Consider the following 12,184-nt stretch of genomic DNA (forward strand, 5'->3'; position numbering starts at 1 on the left):
CCTTATCTCTTACTTTACTATTATGTATTAAAACTTGTGCCATCCAATTAACCTATTTCTTTAAGACGGAGGGAGTAGCTAAATACAATATGGGAAAAGTAAAGATTGAATTGTGGTAAAGATAAAACTGCTTAATACATATGAGCATATAGTACTTACTAATATACTCAAATAGTGGTATTTTTTATTTTTCTTTTCTCTTTATTTGAAGCTGAGATTAGTTTTATTGGGTTTAATGTTGTGACTATCCATCTAAAATTATGTTGTGAGTTTTAATCTCATTAACCAAAAGTTAGTAGTACTACATATTTAGTCATCAACTGCAATATTTCAAACCGAAATATATCTATTTTCACAATAACTAGCATGCCCCTAACAAATTTTTATGATAAAAAGTGAATGTATCAAGCAAAATCGACTACTAGTTTTTCCGTAAACCTTCTAGAAGTTTAATTAAGACATAATCACAGCCAGCAAATGCCATGACTCTTATTAGACTAATTCTTATAGATCGAAGTGGTGAAATTGTATTATTCTGATTATCAATTAGATTAACAAAAATTAATTACAGACTTTTCAAAATGAAGTCTCAAAGTCGTGTAGCATAAGGCCCATAGTAGGTGAGAGGTGAGAGCTTGGAAATAAATCACACCATTTTTTTCGTTCTTCATATATTTATATATATTCCAACCTTTCTTGCTCATCTCAATCATCTCACAACTAACTCATCTTTTGCACGAATCCAACACTTATACTTCAATTTCCTCGATTTCGTGAATGCAAACATTTTGATCTCATTTTTACTACATTCGAGTAAGTCGGTTTTCTTGTACACTTAATTAACAAACTCTTGGCCAGGAAATTATATATATTTAGATCATCATTTTTTCATCATTTTTTTCCTTTTCACTCTCATGTAGCATTAGAGCAAGATCTATGGAGATATACACTTAATTAAGGTTTTTTCCTTTGCATTTATCATTAGATTTTCAGATTTCTTGCACAAAATATAACAAGGTTTGATATTGGTTTGTTCATTTCAGAAGTTTCTTAAGAATTTGAGCATACTATAGTTGGAAAAGAGCAAAGCTAGACAAGAAATGGAGGGGTCAGGAAGTCCAGTGAAGGAGGATAAGTTACCACCCGGCTTCCGATTTCACCCGACCGACGAAGAACTCATCACTTACTATTTAATCAACAAGATCTCCGACGCTACCTTCACCGGAAGAGCCATTGGAGACGTAGATCTCAACAAGTGTGAGCCTTGGGATCTTCCAGGTATTTCAAATTCTTACTTTCTATTTCTAGGGTTTCGAGGATAATTAGGGTTTTCTAGCTAGAAAAACATGTCTTTGATTCAATATCATTTTTTCAATTTCTAGTTTTGAGGAAATTAGGGTTTTCTAGCTAGGAAAAACATGTTTTTTAATTCAATATCTTGTCATTTTATGTTATTTTTTATTTTCAATTTTCTAAACATGTTTTGAGGAAAATTAGGGTTTTCTAGCTAGAAAAACTTTGCATAATTAGTTTTTTTTTGTTACAATAAACCCTAATAAAATAGGGAAATTTTGTGATGGAATAAATATATAGGGAAGGCGAAAATGGGAGAGAAAGAGTGGTATTTCTTCAGCCTCCGTGACCGGAAGTATCCGACGGGGGTGAGGACGAACCGGGCCACAAACACGGGATATTGGAAGACGACCGGGAAAGATAAGGAGATATATAACAGCAACACGTCGGAGTTGGTGGGAATGAAGAAGACTTTGGTGTTTTACAAAGGGAGAGCTCCGAGAGGAGAGAAGACCAATTGGGTCATGCATGAATATCGAATTCATTCCAAATCTTCTTATAGAACTAACAAGGTAACTATCTTCTTCTTATTTTTTTCAAATATCATCTCTTTTATATTGGGTTTCTTGATGGTCTACGTGTGCATGATTTGTGGTTGTTTATAATTTTTGTGGGAGTTTTGTATTGGAGAATTTATATAGATATTGTTTTCTAATATTTTAGTTTTATTTAACACCATCTTTTAAATGAAAGTTTGAAACACAAAATTATTCTTTGTCGCATGGATATATTTTAACTTAATTAATGATTTTTATAAGTGGCATCCATGGAACTTTTTAAATGACACATCTCACTAATTCCACGATTGATATACTAAATAAATAGAGCTATATTTACATAAATATTTGCATTAATATTTTTTTCATTTCACAAAGATAAGATTTGTGTCGTTCGCTTAGCAAGAATTAGACATCGCATTTTATCATCTATAAAAAAGTAATATACCATCAAATTAACAAGTTGGGATATATCTTATATGCAATAATTCTAGCGTAAATTATTTGTTTACCCCTTTCTCATATTGGTAATTTGGCAAGATTAATTTTTGTGAATAATTAAGGAGACTATGCAGAAATATTGGTTAATAGACGCAATGATTGAATTTCTTGTGTCGATACAACAAGTTATTATAGTGTTAGTGCAAAAACAAATTGTTCTCAACGAACCAATCCCCTCTGCTCTCACAACAATGTCTGGTCTTATTCCATACGTTTGATCAACATAAATTCCCCAAGAAACCTTGCCCTTCTTTACATATACAAGATATAGACAATATTCTTGCAAGAGTAAGATCGATTATTCCTCACTCATTAAGACCACACACGATCTTAAAAGTCATTAATCATTCAGTTCAATTTCTTCCAACATGACTTCAATGCAATTGGGTGATGTGAACATTTCTTTAGTTTATCAATTTAAACTTTTACATAGCTGAGAATTTCGATGTAAGCTTTCCCAACCAATTTATTTTCTTTTATAACCTTATTCTTTAGTTTTTTTTTTGAAAATTTTAAATTTTAACTCTCCTAAAAGTACTTTTTTTTGCATACTCAAGTTTAATTTGAGAAGTAGTGTTTTTAAGTTTTACATATGTTTAACTTTCTTACCCATAACAACAACACTAACTCTAATAATTCAAAAACCACCAACAGAATTAAATCAACCAATTTTAACTTTTGCCTACTATCAAAACCAGCCCATAGCACCAAATCCTTCTAGTTCTGGTACTACGAATTAATTAGTTCTTGAAAGTTATAATGATTAGTAAAACCGCCTAAAATAAGTGATTATATAAATTGTTTTTCTATATCAGTTTGGTTGGTAGATAACTTATCGATCGATCTTGGAGTTATAGGACTAAAAATAACTTAAAATGTGTATTCTCATCATGTTTTGTTTATTTATCTTTCCCGATGCACGCAGCAAGATGAGTGGGTAGTCTGCCGTGTGTTCCAAAAGAGCGCCGGAGGTAAAAAATACCCATCAACCCAATCCCGGGCCGTCAACCCTTTCTCCTACAACCTCGACCTTCCCATGCAGTCACAAATCAGTATTCAGCCAGACAATTTCCACTTTCCCGCCAGAAACTATGCCGACATCCACGATCAGTTCAACCGGGCCATCGCTGCCGGCGCCGCCTCCGCCAGCATGATCAACTTCCCCGTCCCATCGCAGGTCAACTACGGCGCCGCTGCAGGAGCCTTCACCATATCCGGCCTCAACTTGAACCTCGGCGCCGGAATGAGGGCCGCAGCGCCGCCGCCTCAGCTAGGGATGACCCAGCAAGACGTGTCCGCCGCCGTCATGGGCGGCGAACAGGCGCCGGTGTATGGAGGGGACATGAACAACAACAGGTTTGAGGGCATGGAGCAGTGTGGTGACTTGGATAACTACTGGCCTTCTTATTGATGAGGATGCATTATTTGGTGATTAGAAGGCAAGTAATTGTATAATAATAAGGTAGTAATTCTATAGTTGGAGGGTTTGTAGTTTTATCTAGTTGGAAGTTTGTTATTTTGTTAAATTTGCTTGGAAAGTGTATTAGGAAGAACCAGTTTGAAATTATTATGTGCAACTCTTGATGAATTTGAACACCTATCTTTTGAACTAATTTTGCTTCATTTTTATCCTATTGATGAAAAGATGTGAATAGAATATCCTATCCAATATGAAAAGTAAAAAACACCAAAAACAAAATCCAATAAATTCCTTTAAATGAGGATATATCCCAGCTTTAGTTAATGAACATATTAAACAGTGTTGAGACACTTTTTACATCCATAAAAAGACTGAGCAAAAAAAGGAGCTGAAGACATAAATACCAAACGACATGTTACACAAACCCAACTACAAATTTTGAAACTATAGTAAAATAATCCTGAGATCTAGATATATCCTCACCCAGATTTTCTATTCTACACATGAGACTGATAATTTGCAAAACCTTCCACATCAAGAGTGTACTTAATGAACAAATGGAACTCCGAACTCCCCACGCTAGCGACGGACCAGACATAGTAATCTGCCCACAGTAGCAGATAAAAATGAATATTGTGGAACTTCCATCTAAACTCTGGGAGCAGACTATCTGCAAGACAAGACAAGGCAGGGAGGGTGACATAAGTAACACGCGCATGAAAATACTGGCGTATGTTATTTCTTTAAGTTGACACTAAATCGTCATATGGTAACTAAGTATCACTCCAATTCCCATTACATCCACACCATCACGAAGCATATAATGTATGTCTAAGCATGTGTCAATCATATGGATAATATTGGGTATATAGATTGTATATGAGACGAGCATAAAATACCCAGTGAGGTTTTAGGGGCACACCTTGTGTAATCAAACAGTGGAGTACATTAGCAGGTTTTACTTGTCTGAATGTACACGTTTTTTGCGACGAACATTGTGTGTATTGCCATGTCGGGTGGGCTTCTTCACCTTTTTACTGCTGTATGTTTATATTGATGGAATGATGATATCAGAGCTAGAAACACTTTTAAATCTCAAAGCAGTACTTAAACTATTTACTGTAAGCAATATGAATATAAAGACTACACCGACCCAGAAAAAGCTGACAGGATTTTGAACAGCAAAATGATAGGCAAAGCTAGCAACGCAGAAGCCTACAACATAAAAGATAAGTTATCAAGTAAAGAATGCATTAGTCATTGATAAAACTGAGACAAAAGAAACAGCTGTCAATAGAACAAAGCAACTTACAGAAAACCAAATCAGCTCTTTCGTAGCAAGAGGTTTTGTAAGATCGTGACTCTTGAGTTTATCATGAACTATGTCTTGAACCTACCATAGAGGTCAGAGTATTATGAGATTAAAAATATAGTATAATGTATTGGAATTTAGGAGCAAATAATTAAGAGGAAAGCATTCATATCATTCTCATTCAACTGCATATAAATTATGAGATAGTATAGAGCTACATGTCTAGTAAACAACTGTGTACTCCTACAATTTACATTTGCAGGGCAGTGTTTAGTATCAAGTACATTTTATTCTCATTTCTCATACTAAAATTATAGTAAGGCTATGTTTCTTTAGTGACAAACAAATTTTATTAAAAAAATAATTTAAATAATGACCGTAACATAAATAACTAAAATATTGCTATGGTCAGATCAATACCAGATTGTAGATACTAATATTATCCTACCTGACCATGATATTCAGTTGCCGACTCAAGGAACTTTCGATAAGCTTTAACTGCTTCCTGTGTGTATGGCGTCAAAATAATCTGTAATTTGTCAACGTGAGGTTTTGCAGCAGCAGCTACATGGTTGATATATGGTCTGCTTACTTTACTCAATTCCTTTACATAAAACATTCATTTCAGCTAAAAGAAGAGAGAACAGGTAGAAAGCAAGGTTGATCTATATGTAATTCACCTGGAAATAAGGATCTGCAAGTTCCTGAACTTTAACAATGTGTGGAGTCACAGCTTCCTTTGATACTTCATATATCTCCACAGTTTTTGCTGTTAATGTTTGGACATGAGGTTCAACATTTGTGGCTATAACCACCCACTGTTCCTTGATGGCTGGTACGAATTTCTTCACAAACATAGAAAGAAGATTACTCAAACCACAATGTTCACAGATCCAGACATAACAAAGTAAATTTACCACACTATTCCTCTCTCACTTGTAATTCAATCTTTAGATTCTTTACAGTTTACATCAGATCAGAGGCATACCAAAGACAAACTAAAACACATAATCCTACTCCAAGTATAAAAAAGGAAACTTAGATTAGCAAGAAGTGTTTATTGAAGACTGAAATTCAGCAAACCATAATAAAAAGCAACACTGGCCATATAGCAAGTATATTACCAAATTTTTGCTTCCAGTATAAAAAAATTGCAGTAAACTAAGTACTAAATAAATGGGATGCAGCTTGTTCCATAAATGACTTACAGTTTTGACTGTTTCAACATGTGGTGCAGCCCATTCTTCAGCCTGGGCCTTCTTTTCAATAGCCTGATCCAATAAAAGTTAAAGATATAAATCAAATTAACAGTATAATGGGAGACCATGCGGAACTGGGAACGCAAATAACATGAACCACAAACACTAACCTTCTTTATCAATACATCAAGAGCAGGCTTTCCGTGCACTTTCCAGTTCTCCTCTAAAATTTCCTGGCGATACGGAACACCATGATTCAATTATATGGAAGGCTGAATCATGAGAATTTTCACGGATGAAAAGATATAAAAATACCTGATAATTATTAAGATGAACTGCAAGCCAAGTGGGAAGCCAAGCACCATGAGCCTGATAAAATACAAATAGAAATAATTCATTAAGATATCATTCACCTATACACAGACAGTTCTCCAAACAAATCTCCTCAAAACAAACAATATGCACAGAGACAAAGAAACTGATTATGAAGTTTCCAAGCATGACCTATAAACGAATTGATAGGTTATTATCGTAACTGATTCTAGATGAATTGCTAAAAGAACAGCCGTCCCCAAACTAAAATGTAACTGTACCTGCATCAAGTCTTTGGTTCTGGAAGTTGCTTCAATTTTAGCCTTCATCAATTCTTCCTGCACAGAGATTGATATAGAAGGAATTATCAATCAACAAAAAGGATGGAACCAGGAAGCAGTTGAGTCATTGATAGCGTACCTCAGCGATCTCAAGAGCTCGTTCAGTTTTACGTATCTTCGCTTTCTGGTCATCAATGATCTTCTGGAGCTGTGCATAACAAGGAAAAGAAGCATTCAGATGAGTAATGTGGATAAATATAAGAACTATCAGAAGATAAGTATCTAAACGTTTGTGTTGCAAACAGTGTGCCATCAATATCATTCAAACTTCAAAGTCCGTGGTGTGTGTGAGACAGTGTTGTTAGGAGCATGGGGCGCACCGAGGCGATTAGCAAAAAATCCGGGGTGTGGGTCGACAGGGCACAAGCCCCACGAACCGGGTTGCAATTACAGTTGAATAAGAATTTGAGCCCACGAAGAAGGACGAATTTATGACGAAGAAAAACTGAAGTAAATATACTTGTATTAAGAGAACTATGGAGGTGTTGTTGAAGTAATATGACGGGAGAGGAACAGATAAATTATTTGAATAGATGACGTTAGTTTTTGGAGCAATGACAGTTCAGTGAGATATAATTTAAGGGAGGAAATCGGACAGATTTCAATTTTATTGTAGTGGACAGCCCAAAATGATAAAACATGACTATTTTTCATGGACGGAGTATTATTTTTCTTGTGAAGGACAGGACAGTGTTTATATAGGAGTGTGAGAAAGATGATACTCAATAATGAATGTAAGAAGGAGAAGAATAAGTTCAATATGTGTTGCTTGTGTGTCCCAGTCTGAAATGGCACCGCTGACACAGTTTCAACATAAGCATAAAATCTTACAGCATAATTAGGACCATATAACCAACATGGAAATTTGCAGAGATGGGGGACGTACATTCGCGAGTTTCGCGTTCAACTCGGGAACCTTTTTCTCCGCTTCAGTCACCCGGGCTTCCAACAGATCTTTCTCGCTTATTTTCAGATGAAGATCTTTTCTGAGTTTCTCCACCTGCTTTTCCAGATCTTCAGCTCTTGCATGTGCCTTTCCCACTTCTTCTGCAGCATCCAGTTTGCCCTTTTTCTTAAAAAAAAAAAAAGGGATTTCAAATTGATCTAAAGGTTTAGTAAAAGCAAGGTATTATAATTGTTCTTTTTGTAGATCCCATCCACTCACATGTAACGAGGCAATTTCATTTTTCAATGATACAACAGCATCTGATTTTTCCGTGATTGTCTTTTCCTTTGCTGCAACTACCTGATCCTTTTCTTTTAGTACTCGAATTTTCTCCTCAATCTGGGATTCTTCACATATCAAAGAGAAAGAAGTAAGAAAATGGGCAAAACCATTAAACCAGCGAAAGTAAGTCAGTTAGTCGGCACCACAATTAATCTTGTAAATAGTACTCCTCCGTCCCACCCTATGTGGAGCATTTCATTTTTGGCACAAGATTTTATGTAGTGTTGTTTTGTGAGTTAAGTGGAGAGAGGAAAAAGTAAGAGTGAGAAAAAGTAGAGAGAGTGATGCTTCTATTTTAAGAAATGTGTAATTTAGGGTGGGACATCCCAAAAGGGAAAATGTGTCCCTTAGAGTGGGACGGAGGGAGTAATACTTTTCACTATAAGAACCTCAAAACCGATAACATATGTAATAAGTTGGAATCAAACAATGCAGAAAGATAAGAATTTGATTGTCTGTGGTTCATCAAATTGGAAAATGCACAGTGCCCACAGGCACTGCACATAGAAATTATAATTTGGACAATTGTCACAGTACCGGTATGCATAATCATTAAGAGGACAGATATTCACTTCCTCAACAGGTCATTTAGCAAATGTGATGCTGTTGAGTCAACTGAAGGTAGACTAGACTTGCAACTCAAGATCCTGGTAGCCCATAACTAAAATTTTCATCAGTCAAACCTACACAAAGCTTTATCATTTTACTCGTAACTAATGCTCTCTCGATGCATCTTTACATCATAATGCACTCGTGTGCTGACAAGAAAGAGCAAGCTAGGTTTCCTTTTCATAATGCATTCATACAAACACTGACTACCATGGATATGCGGAAATTTCCCGTCCATAGGCAGCAACATTGTGTTCTCCAAAAAAATGAAACCAATCACCGGATATAAACTCAATGCCACAAAATATGACTCTTTAACATAACCATTTCTATGTCCTACACAAGAACAATACAACTTCACATCCGGTGCCTAAAGGTAACATGCATTTGGGCACATAATAGCCACAGGTTCTACTTAACCACTCATATGCTTTCATTCAAGTCGTCTCTTTAATCAACAATTAGACATTCACCAACAATGTCCTCCAAATCAATTAAACCTTCTCAATTCAAACAATCACCGCTTCACAGGAAGCTTCACCAACAACGTCTCAAGCACAAACCGACACTAATCGACCACGCTAAACAAATAAAACTGCCAAAATTAACAATTAACACAGTTCTTCAATCGTTAACATCCAAATTGATTCAATCAACTAACCGAGACTGTGGATCTTGGACTTAAGTTGCTCAAGGACGGCAGAATGTGCACCGTTCGATCCGGCGACTTGGACTTCTTCGACGACATCTGAGACTGAAGCATCAGCTTCAGCTCTGACGTGAGCGAGTACTAGTGAAAGAAATAGAGTGAGGAGGAAGAGTCTAAACGCCTTCATTTCGCCGCTGACGGTGGCTCCGGCGATCGGATTTTGTGCAGGTATCCGAGGTTTGAGATTTTCTGGGTTTAGAGTGCGCGTGGTGTGTTTATTTGAGAAACAAACCCACGTTGCAGAAATGGAGATTTAGGTTATAAATTATAATCAAATGATTCAAAACCGGGCAGCGAAATGACGATAGTGCCCTTTTCTTTAGCTATTGGATTTATATTGTTATCATATCATAAAGTCATAAACATTCATTAAATCTTTCTATTTTACTCTTGCCAAATCACATCTCATAAAATTTCTGGTAAAGGTTAGAATAAAAGGTGAAGAAAAGTTTAGGTTGGAATGAGTCCCATTGTGCTAAATTTAACAAATGTTATAAACAATGACGGACGCAGAAAATGTTCAACGTGGGGTCGGAAAATTAAAAATAAAAAATAGTATAGTATTTAAATAACCGTCTAAAAAAATAATACTACAATTTAAGTAACACTATCTTTTGTGAGCTGCGATAGTTGATTCCTACGAGTATCCATATTTTGAAAACGAATCAAAATTCATTCATTAGAAACAGTAGTGAACATTTTTCTCTCGTTGTATACCACCATGATATCATTTAACCAATCATCTCCCATCCTATTTCGCAACTCTGACTTCACAAACTTCATTGCAGAAAACACTCGTTCAACAGATGCAGTCGCTACAGGCAAAAGTAAGACCAATTTAATCAACCGATAAACTAGTGGAAAGAATCCATCTTTCATCATTTCAACCATTTTCTTTGAAAGAGTCCCTAAATCTTTAACATCAGAGAAACGTGTATCTCGTCTTGCATCAATCAAAAAGGATTTAAGTTGGTAAGGTAAAATCGTCATCTCTGTGGACGAAAAGTCCTTTGGATAAAGGGTGGCAAGATGAACAAGTTTATCGACATTGAAATTTGAGAATTGATTTCTTGGATCAAGACAAGCCATACAATTCAACAAGTCTGTACTAGACTCGGAAAAACGATTCCTCATTTCTTGAATAATGGAGTCAACAACCTAATTATAAACAAAAAATGATTGAGTTACTAGTCAATTCAAGTGTCAGTAAATAAGAAAATGAAAGAAAACGAATAACATCAAGAGTTGCAGTCAAACGAATTTGATATTCCTTCTCTTGTCTTGTACTAGCTTTACGAACAACATAAGATACACTTTGTCTTTGATTCACAAAGTTTTCATATTCAATTCTAGATTTGTTGTGTGAACCAGTAGTTGACCCAATATGAGCTCTATATCTTTCGTTGGCTTTTTTCCAATTAGAGAAACCACTACTAACAAAGGTTTCATCTCCGGGTGCCGAATATCCACGTTTGAAGAGAAAACACCAAAAGCAATACGCAGCATCTTCTGACGTACTATATTCAAGCCAAACATAATCTTTATACCAAACATCTCTGAAACCCCTATAATCTTTTCCATATTTTTTTCTAGGAAAATCAAGACCTTTTGGTTGACAAGGACCTTTAGCCACATATTCTCTACGAATACGATCTCGAATGTTTACATCAAATGTATCAATCGACCTTTGTGATCCGGGATCGGTATCGATTTCTTTTTCATCGATTTCTACTTCGTCTGGATTCCTATCAACTACCACATTATTTTCCGAATATTGTGGTTCTTGTTCAGCTTCAACATTAGCTTCTTGTTCAACTTCAACATTAGCACTAGAAGAATCAATAGAATTTCGAGTTCTTTTTTTAAAATACTTTTCCATTTACCTACAAATCCACAATTTAGAATACACAATTATTATAACTATAAATATAATAAAATTATGAAATCAGAAATTAAAACACAAAGAAAGAAATAGTCTACTACCCTATTATGCAATTTCAGTTCGTGAAATACATATTAAAAGCTACTGTAATATAGTACTAAGATTAAGGATTATAAATTATAATACACACCATCAATGACAATCATGACTATTTGACTAATGTCTAGTAAAATACAAATTTCAGTTACCTAGACAATATTGAACAAGAAAATATCATAGTTTAATTTTATTTACCTACTGCCTATCGATTCTCTCTCAAATAGTGAAATAGGATTGCAGAACAGCAGAAAGGGTCGCCAAAAAGCTTTGGAAGCGCAGGTGCCGAAATTCAGTTTTGAATTACAGAAGGGGAGAGCCGGAGAGGAGATCAACTGGAAGAGAAAGTGGTGAGCCAGAGATTAAATAGAGTAAAGATTCCCTCTCCTCTAAGTTCTAGGTAAGGAAATTTCCTCTAAATTCTAGGAAAGTTAAGGTAAGGAAATTTCCTCTAAATTCTAGGAAAAGAAATTGGAGAAAGATATGGAAATTGTTTCCTTTTGTGTTGATTTGGGCTAAACTTCTCCAATTATTGCCTTGTGCGTATTGATTTGGGAAAAGACCATCCGTCCATCCCTCTCCTTACTCCTCTAAGTTCTTGCCTTCTTGGGGCGGGGTCGGGGTCGGAGGTATCATTCGTGGGGTCGACGGCATGTTGAAAGTTCGAAGGTAGTATAAATTTTAGGTATTATGGGATCGACGGTGGGGTCGGCCGACCCCGCGCG

General features: G+C 35.7%; 2 protein-coding genes across 6 annotated transcripts; one reads left to right on the forward strand and one right to left on the reverse strand.

Annotated features, from left to right (window-relative positions):
* Nucleotides 1-690: 690 nt before the first annotated feature.
* Nucleotides 691-3,964, forward strand: LOC125216068 (NAC domain-containing protein 100). Of its 4 annotated transcripts, none has more exons than XM_048117677.1 (5): nucleotides 708-813; nucleotides 921-959; nucleotides 1,044-1,278; nucleotides 1,594-1,865; nucleotides 3,277-3,964. In XM_048117677.1, the coding sequence occupies exons 3-5, from the start codon at nucleotides 1,101-1,103 to the stop codon at nucleotides 3,760-3,762; spliced, it is 936 nt and encodes a 311-aa protein (XP_047973634.1). In that variant the 5' UTR covers nucleotides 708-813; nucleotides 921-959; nucleotides 1,044-1,100; the 3' UTR covers nucleotides 3,763-3,964. The 4 variants fall into 4 exon arrangements, with proteins under 4 accessions (XP_047973635.1, XP_047973633.1, XP_047973634.1 ...); XM_048117680.1 differs by having other exon boundaries at nucleotides 720-813; nucleotides 1,047-1,278; XM_048117678.1 differs by lacking the exon at nucleotides 921-959 and having other exon boundaries at nucleotides 691-813.
* Nucleotides 3,965-4,047: 83 nt separating this feature from the next.
* LOC125210864 lies at nucleotides 4,048-9,707 on the reverse strand. 2 transcript variants are annotated; one of them, XM_048110471.1, is made up of 14 exons: nucleotides 9,434-9,707; nucleotides 8,101-8,228; nucleotides 7,822-8,007; nucleotides 7,015-7,083; nucleotides 6,876-6,932; nucleotides 6,598-6,651; nucleotides 6,453-6,515; nucleotides 6,292-6,354; nucleotides 5,764-5,928; nucleotides 5,532-5,612; nucleotides 5,084-5,164; nucleotides 4,925-4,986; nucleotides 4,694-4,811; nucleotides 4,048-4,441 (listed from the first exon to the last, which is right to left on the reverse strand). In XM_048110471.1, exons 1-13 carry the CDS (start codon nucleotides 9,606-9,608, stop codon nucleotides 4,730-4,732), a joined length of 1,266 nt encoding a protein of 421 aa, XP_047966428.1. In that variant the 5' UTR covers nucleotides 9,609-9,707; the 3' UTR covers nucleotides 4,048-4,441; nucleotides 4,694-4,729. The 2 variants fall into 2 exon arrangements, with proteins under 2 accessions (XP_047966428.1, XP_047966427.1); XM_048110470.1 differs by having other exon boundaries at nucleotides 5,532-5,687.
* Between the last annotated feature and the right edge of the window lie 2,477 nt (nucleotides 9,708-12,184).

The sequence above is a fragment of the Salvia hispanica genome, chromosome 3, assembly GCF_023119035.1.
Source record: "Salvia hispanica cultivar TCC Black 2014 chromosome 3, UniMelb_Shisp_WGS_1.0, whole genome shotgun sequence".
NCBI lineage: Eukaryota > Viridiplantae > Streptophyta > Magnoliopsida > Lamiales > Lamiaceae > Salvia > Salvia hispanica.

Bases quoted from the DNA above. Each gene is read 5' to 3' on its own strand.
- LOC125216068 (XM_048117678.1), top strand. From the start codon at position 1,101: ATGGAGGGGTCAGGAAGTCCAGTGAAGGAGGATAAGTTACCACCCGGC. The intron at 1,279-1,593 runs GTATTTCAAATT...ATAAATATATAG, and splicing joins TGAGCCTTGGGATCTTCCAG to GGAAGGCGAAAATGGGAGAG. The intron at 1,866-3,276 runs GTAACTATCTTC...CGATGCACGCAG, and splicing joins CTTCTTATAGAACTAACAAG to CAAGATGAGTGGGTAGTCTG.
- LOC125210864 (XM_048110470.1), bottom strand. From the start codon at position 9,608: ATGAAGGCGTTTAGACTCTTCCTCCTCACTCTATTTCTTTCACTAGTA. The intron at 8,008-8,100 runs GTGAGTGGATGG...TTTTTTTTTAAG, and splicing joins ATGAAATTGCCTCGTTACAT to AAAAAGGGCAAACTGGATGC. The intron at 6,933-7,014 runs GTACGCTATCAA...ATCTCTGTGCAG, and splicing joins GAGCTCTTGAGATCGCTGAG to GAAGAATTGATGAAGGCTAA.